A 7,751-nucleotide genomic window follows, 5' to 3' on the forward strand; every position below is an offset into this window, starting at 1 on the left:
GGTGGCCAGGCCCGCTTGCCCGGTCACTTTCCTCTCCCGGCCCCCGCGTGGCCTGTCCCAGCACCCCCACGCCCTCTGGGCTGAGTTGCTCTGTGCCTGCCCGCCCCAGGCACCGTGGGGCCTCCAGGAAGTCAGCCAGCACTCCAGGGCATGGTCCAAGGCTGTTCCCCCAAGGAGGGGCCCTCGCGTGCCCACAGCCGCACGGGGGCCCTCTTCAGGGTCCTGCAGTGAACTCTGCATGAGCGCCTTACAGCTGCTGCTGGGTTCTGTGCGATGACTGGGCTGACTGAACGTGGCCTGTGGACCTCGCCCCCACGGACACGGCAGTCCCCAAGGACTCCCCCCGCCTGCTAGACCCCAGCATTGCTGTGCTGGGGCAGCCAAGCTGAGCTCTCCCAGAAAGGTCCTCTGAGTGAGGCGAATCTTCGTCTCTCCTGTTTGTCACGTTTAAAGAGCATTTTGAAACCAAAGCAGCATGGAAGGATCCGCTGCAGACCGTAAAGTCTGCTTTGCACGTCCCGCACCAGGTCCCATCCCTTCTCCAGCATCAGCCATCCATCTCCAGATAGGAGTCTTCCCAAGCCTGCTTTCTGGGCTTGTACAGACTTAGGCATCAGTGCACGCCCACCCCCAACCCCACTGCAGGCGTCCTCAGACCACCCGGACTGTTGAGCTGCTTCCATTTTGGTCCGCTGCACTTCAGGGTCCTTCCCCATCGGCATGAGCAGCCGTGTCCCGTGATCAGAAACGTGGCTTCTGCCCTGGCCCCTTCTGTATGGCTGGGGCCGTTTCAGCACTGTTGTGTCCCTGTCTCTCACCCAGCCAGATGGGGGTGACAGTCGAGCCTCCTTTCCCAGGGGGATGTCCTGGGGAGGACAGAATGGGGTGCCCAGCATGCTGCGTGCCGTCCGTGGCGGCTGCTCTCCTGCGGCCGAAGGTCCTAAGGCGGCAGAGAGCCAGGGCGGGGACTAGGGTCCAGGCTCCTGGGAAGGCTGCCCACGGCTGGCCTCTGCGGGCCTGCTGGCTGCATGGCCCCCATGAGTCCTGACCTGCCTTTGCTTCTGCAGCCATCCAGCCCGGAGAGAGATGTGGAGCGGGATGTCTTCCTGTACAGAGCATACCTGGCCCAGGTGAGCGTGGGCCCTTGACCATGACTGCCGGGGCCCTGGGACAGGAGAGTCAGGAGCAGTGTCGGAGGGGGCGGGAGCCACGCAGCCCGTGTGGCCGCCCCAAGTCGGTGCAGGTCACTGAGGCCCTGCAGCACCAGCTCAGGAGACTGGCGTTGGGGTTTCTTGCTTTGCTTTTTTTTTTTTTCCACTTAATCAGTAGATTTTACTTGTTCAGTATGGTTCTGGGTTTACAAAATAACCGAGCAGATGATAAAAAGAATTCCAAATCCCTAGCCCCATCCCACAGGCATTTTCTCTCATTAACAGTTTGGGTTCGTGGGGCACTTTTGTTACAAGTGATGCACTGGTATTGATACTCTTATTAACTAGAGCTAGCAGTTTAGACGCTACAGTTAAATTTTTAAAAGCATCATTACATGTTGTGCTCAGTCATGTCCAACTCTTTGTGACCCTGTGGACTGTAGTCCGCCAGGCTCGTCTGTCCATGGGATTTTCCAGGCAAGAGTACTAGAGGGGGAAGCCATTTCCTACTCCAAGGGATCTTCCCACCCAGAGATGGAACCCACATCTCTTGGCGTCTCCTCCATTGGCAGGCAGGTTCTTTACCTGGGTCTTAAAAAGCAGCATTCCCCTGGGACATGATACAGTGAGAGTTCATCCCCCTGTTGTAAAAACAACCCGGACTCTGCAGAGGATTGAGCTGTGCCCGCCGGGTTCCCACCCCAGGCCCACAGCACGGGTGTGGCTGCCAGCCTCGTGCCCTTAGAGCAGCGGGGAGGGGGCAGGCCTGGGCTGCCATGTGGGGGGCACGTGGCCTCACGTCAGGCCTCAGGTGGCTTCCCAGGTCTGTTTGCCTCTTTCCCTCTGCGGAGCATTCTAGAACCTGAGGGGACTTCCCCCTGTGGCCCAGGTGCTCCTCCCCGCTACCTCCCACCTCCAGGGTACATGTGCCCCCATCAGAGTAGGGTGCCCAGTGCACTCCAGAGTCTCCTTGGATATGTTCACATATATGTGTGTGTCTTTAAAAGATAAACATATGTAGGGACTCCCCCGGTTGCCCAGTGGTTACGGCTCTGTGGCTTCCATGCAGGGGTCACAGGTTTGATCCCTGGTCGGAGAACTAAGGCCCTACATACCGCGTGGCAAGGCCAAAAAATTCTTTTTTAATAAATTTTTAAAAACTAAAGGTGAAGACATGTAGAAGGCAATGAACACACTGAAACTGCCTGGAAAGCAACAGGAAAATGGGTCCCTGATTGCGGTTTCCCTTGGCAGTGACCTCCCTGCTGGGTGTCTGTGGGCGGGGCGAAGCACGTGCCCAGATTCCCTGATCCTGGTGACCCCCTCCCCTTCACCACGCGGTGCTGCACAGTGACCGGCCAGGGTCTGCAGCTGGAGCAGCGGGCAGCCTGGCTCCCGAGGGCCAAGGGGCGTCCCTGGGAGCGGTAGGTACTGGGGCTTCAGCAGGGCGCTGCTGGCACCAAGCAGCCCTTGTGTGTTCCACGGGGTCTGGGACACAAACCGCACCGGGAGGGCAGGCAGGGCTGACAGCGGCCGTGTCCTGCCCGCAGAGGAAGTACGGCGTGGTGCTGGACGAGATCAAGCCCTCCTCCGCCCCGGAGCTGCAGGCCGTGCGCATGTTTGCTGAGTACCTGGCCAGCGACAGCCGGCGGTGAGGCTGGGGCACCGTGGGCGGGCCTGGGTGGGCAGGGGCTGTCTGGTCGGCATCCCTGCTGTGTCCCCTCGCCTTGCTGAGCCTTGGCTCCCCTCACCCGCACAGCGGGGGCAGTGAGGGGCCCTGCTTCAAGGAGGTCTCTGCGGGGGTGGGGAACCAGAGGTGGGGACTGCACAGCTGCCTAGGGGCTGCGGGAGCCTTGTTGCTCAGAGAGCTTCCCCGGGACACACGCGGGGACCCTCCCACCTTCCGTTGCTGCTCGCCTGCCTTGCGGGGAGGCGCTGGCGGCTGCACCGCCTGTCATTCATCTCTGCAGACGGGTGGGAGGGTGGACGCTACGTCCTCACTCTGAGCTGCATGTCCACCTCGTGCCGCTGATCAGCAGTCATCAGACTCCCTCAGGCGGTGGCCGGCAGAGGCGAGGGTCAGGGCTGTAGGGACCCAGAAGCGCTGGGTCTTCCAGGACCAGGCCCGCCTGTTCTCTGCTGCCCGGCGTGGGGTCTGAGACCGCTCACAGTCCGGCCATGCTGGCTTCGGGTGGCTCCTGCTCAGGCAGGTCTGGGCTGGGATGCTCACCCAGGTGCCTGTGAGCTCAGCCTCTGGCTGGGAGCTGTGTGGCCCTGCCTCACCTGTGCGCGGAGCACCAGCCTGACCCAGCAGGCCCTGTGGTCCCCCTGCATCTCGGTTCCCCCCACCCCCAGAAATGGACTGCTCACAAGCCCCCTGGGATTTCAGAGGTGAAACACCTGCCAGAGGGTGGCTGGGCTAGAAGGCTGGGGCAGCACAGCCCATGACACGGAGACGCTCTGCTCTGTGAGCCAACTCCAGCTGCCCGTCTCAGCGCCGGGGCCTTCTCTCACAGCACTGTGATGCTTTGGGGGATCTCAGGGAGGTCCTCTCCTGAACTCTGCCCCGTGGAGCTTGTTAGACCAGGATGAGGTCATGACCTCGTCAATACTAGCTTCCCTCATGGGCTGCTGCAGCCCTCTGTGGGTCCCAAGTGTGGATATCTCCTGTGACCCCCACTCTGCTCCTCATGGAGGGCAGCACCCTGTGCGCAGCCTACTTTGATCTGGCTCCTTGGTCCACAAAGAGACCTGAGGGGTTTCTTCAAAGAGGCTTAAGCGGTGGCAGCTGAATCAGATCAGATCAGATCAGTCGCTCAGTCGTGTCCGACTCTGCGACCCCATGAATCGCAGCACGCCAGGCCTCCCTGTCCATCACCAACTCCCGGAGTTCACTCAGACTCACGTCCATCGAGTCAGTGATGCCATCCAGCCATCTCATCCTCTGTCGTCCCCTTGTCCTCTTGCCCCCAATCCCTCCCAGCACCAGAGTCTTTTCCAATGAATCAACTCTTTGCATGAGGTGGCCAAAGTACTGGAGTTTCAGCTTTAGCATCATTCCTTCCAAAGAAATCCCAGGGCTGATTCTTCAGAATGGACTGGTTGGATCTCCTTGCAGTCCAAGGGACTCTCAAGAATGTTCTCCAACACCACAGTTCAAAAGCATCAATTCTTCGACGCTCAGCCTTCTTCACAGTCCAACTCTCACATCCATACATGACCACAGGAAAAACCATAACCTTGACTAGACGAACCTTTGTTGGCAAAGTAATGTCTCTGCTTTTGAATATGCTATCTAGGTTGGTCATAACTTTCCTTCCAAGGAGTAAGCGTCTTTTAATTTCATGGCTGCAGTCACCATCTGCAGTGATTTTGGAACCCAGGAAAATAAAGTCTGACACCGGGACCCCCAAAAGCTGTGAACCTGACCTCGTTAGAAACGGGGTCTCTGCAGATGTAAGTGGTTAAGGACCTTGAGCTCATCTTGGATGTAAGGTGGGCCCTAAACCTAGTGACGGGTGTCTTCAGAAGAGAGGGAGAGAAGACACAGACGCGGAGGCCACCTAAAGACACAGGCAGAGATCTGGACAAAAGAAGACACAAGCCAAGGACTGCCACAGCTCCGAGAGCTGGCGGGGCGGTCCCGGACACGCTGTCCCTTGGAGCCTTGCAGAAGAAACCAGTCCTGCCAACACCTTAAAAAAAACAAACTATTTGACTGCACTGAGTCTCAGTTGCCACATGCAGAATCTTTGATCTTCACTGCAGCATCTTTAGTTGCGGCATGCGACATCTTAGCTGTGGTACTTGGGATCTAGCTCCCTGATCAGGGATTGAACCAGGGCCCCCTGCGTTGGGGGCATAGAGTTTTAGCCACTAGACCACAGGGAAGTCCTCTGACAACACCTTGATTGCAGACTGCTGGCTTCTAGAATTGTGAGAGAATACATCCTGTTGTTCCACTGCTTCCTGGCACCTGGTGCTTTGTGATGACCCCCGGACAGTTAAGACAGGCGCCCTCTCTGCACCTCACTAGCCTGGGTGATGAGCCCTTTGGGAAGGGGAAGGAGCTCCGGGACTGCTACAAGCATTACAGAAAAGAACCGACAGGAAGCCTAGGGCGTGGAGCTGGTGCTCACAGTGCGCCCGTCCTGACAGTGCAGACTGCCTGGGAGCAGGTGGTGGAGAAGGCACCAGAGCCCACGGGGTGACCACAGCACGTCCCAGTAACAGCCTACAACACCGATGTTAGGAGGACAAGTGCAGGCTGCGTGTTCACCGCCTGCGCGGGGAAGCAGGCAGAAAGCTTTGTGAGGTGGCCTTGGGGAAGCTCATGCCAGCCCCGTGGGATCCGTGCACAGTCCTGCCACACGCACAGTGGGCAGCATACTCAGCTGTGAAGTCACTTGTCCGTCAGGCCCCTCTCTGGTGGGCGCGGAGAGGCTGAAGACATGTCCCTGGCCTCCAGGGGCCCTGGGGTACACAAACATTTGGTCACCACCCCCCAGGAACCCACGTGAGATGTAGGCGTTTGCTGAGATGACATCGGTCCCGAGCCACAACATTTTCCAGTAGTGACACAGGGCCCTTCTCTCATTAATTGCTCAGCAGCCCTTTGAAACAAGAATCCCAACTCCTCAGTTCAGTTAAGCACTTCATTTCTGGTGTAATGTGACGTGTGGGTGCGCCCAGCTGGTCCTCAGGCCAGCCTGGACTCTGGCCTGGTGCCAGCACACCACCCACCTGTCGGAAGCAGTCAGGCTGGGGAGCCAGGGACAGCCACCTTGGCCGCGGGGCGTCCTCCCACACAGCCGCCCTCAGGACCCAGGCCCAGTGCTGACCGAGGTAGACCTGGACCCTCTGCTGAGACCACCAGCCTCCTGGGGAAGTTGGTGGCGTCATGAAGATGGAGTGCACCTGTGTAGCCTCATGTCCCTGCCGTGGGAGGTGCCCCCAGCAAAGCCAGCCCACCCCTCTGCACTGGGGTGGTGTGGACACCTCAGCCCTTGAGCACTGATGCCGGGGTAGCGCGGGGCCTGGGTGGTCATCTGCGGGCAGGGCCAGGCATGACCCTTCCTGCACCGCATCTCCCCACGGGGCCTGGCGCACCTGACCCCACTTCTGGCCTCGGTTTCCCCGTGTGTGTGAAGGCTGAGAAGTGCCTGATGAGGTGGGGAGCCTGGCACCCAGAGGGGCTCTTGGTGCAGACAGCTGGGCCCGTCCTGCCTACTGCTGCTCTGTGCCCGCGGGGGCCTGACTCGCCGTCTCTGGGCCTGTCTGTTCCCCCTGGGGGTGCGGCCACCTCCTGCCCCTGCCTTGGGCCATGAGCAGCTGTGTCTCACAGGGATGCGATCGTGGCCGAGCTGGACCGGGAGATGAGCCGGAGCGTGGATGTGACCAACACCACCTTCCTGCTCATGGCTGCCTCCATCTATTTCTACGACCAGAACCCAGATGCAGCCCTGCGCACCCTTCACCAGGGGGACAGCCTGGAGTGGTGAGTGGCCATCCTACACGGGGGTTTGGGGGGTGCTGCCTGAGAGGCAGCTTAGAGCCTCATCAGCCGTTGTCATAGGAACGGCGAGGGGGGCTGCTTGGAAAGTGGGCCTGGGGTGGGGTGCAGGCCTCTCATTCCAGCTCCAGCTCTTGTTCCCAGTCCCAGAGACACTCTCTTCCGCACGGCTGGGCTGCTGCTCTGAGGACATGGCAGCCTCCGCTGAAAAGCCTCTGTTCGCAGCAGCAGAGCTGAAAGCAGCTTTGTCTCTGCCTGAGGCCTCTGTGCCCGCCCTCCCTCCACGAAGCCTTGTGCTCCTCTGTCCAGGGCCCTGGCCTGTCCACCTCTTCCTTGGGCCCTCACCACCCTCCACTGAGGCCGGGCCTTGGGCACTGCAGGCCTGGGCCCTGAAGCCCCGTGCAGCCTGAGCTGGCTCCACCCCCACCCCAGGAGGCGGCTCTGGGCTGTGGTGTGATCCTTGCTCTGGCCAGGGCTCCACGAGCCCTCTAATTGCTGCCTTGCCTTGGTTAGTCTTCCTTCTCGCCCATTTATACCCCACCTCAACTCAGAAGGGGGTTTGCAGTCGGCCCGGTACGTGGCTGCGGTGGCAGTGGACCCACGAATGTTCCTCATGCCCCTCCCCAGGCTCTTCTGGGCACTGGGTCATTCTGGCGGGAAGGCTCTGGAACAAGAGGCCACATTAGTGATCGCCGGTCCCAGCTGTCTAGGTCTAAGAGGGGCTGGTGGGTGTGGATGCTGAAGGCAAGGAGCACTTGCTTACCTGCAGCTCTTCCATCTGGGAAAGAAGCGGGTGCAAACCCGGTGGCTGGCCATGGGATGGGCAGGGAGCGGGCCGCAGGCCTGGGGACCCCGTGGAGCTCTAGGCCTGATCCTGCTCGACGGAGGCACGGCCTGGGAAGCGATGGGGCGCTGGTTATGGCGAGCAGTGCCCACAGAGTTTGATTCTACCGGGCTGATGGTCAGCTTCAGTTTTCCCCTCTGCAAAGTGGGACTGGTGGCCCGAGCACTAACAGGAAGTTTCGGGAAGGTGGTGCTTACACAGAGTGAGCTCCCAGTGGGAGGGTACGGCGGGGTGAGGGTTCACG

The 7,751-nt window shown here is 60.0% G+C and overlaps 1 protein-coding gene across 2 annotated transcripts in view; it reads left to right on the forward strand.

Moving 5' to 3' along the window:
• The window catches only part of COPE (coatomer protein complex, subunit epsilon), an 18,479-nt gene that overhangs the window by 6,122 nt on the left and 4,606 nt on the right, over positions 1 to 7,751 (forward strand). For both annotated transcript variants that reach the window (XM_010847274.1, XM_010847275.1), the window contains exons 2-4: positions 1,068 to 1,130; positions 2,702 to 2,802; positions 6,496 to 6,648. In XM_010847274.1, coding sequence (XP_010845576.1) covers positions 1,068 to 1,130; positions 2,702 to 2,802; positions 6,496 to 6,648 — 317 coding nt within the window. The remainder of the gene's footprint in view (positions 1 to 1,067; positions 1,131 to 2,701; positions 2,803 to 6,495; positions 6,649 to 7,751) is intronic.

The sequence above is a fragment of the Bison bison genome, unplaced genomic scaffold, assembly GCF_000754665.1.
Source record: "Bison bison bison isolate TAMUID 2011002044 unplaced genomic scaffold, Bison_UMD1.0 scf7180017864248, whole genome shotgun sequence".
NCBI lineage: Eukaryota > Metazoa > Chordata > Mammalia > Artiodactyla > Bovidae > Bison > Bison bison.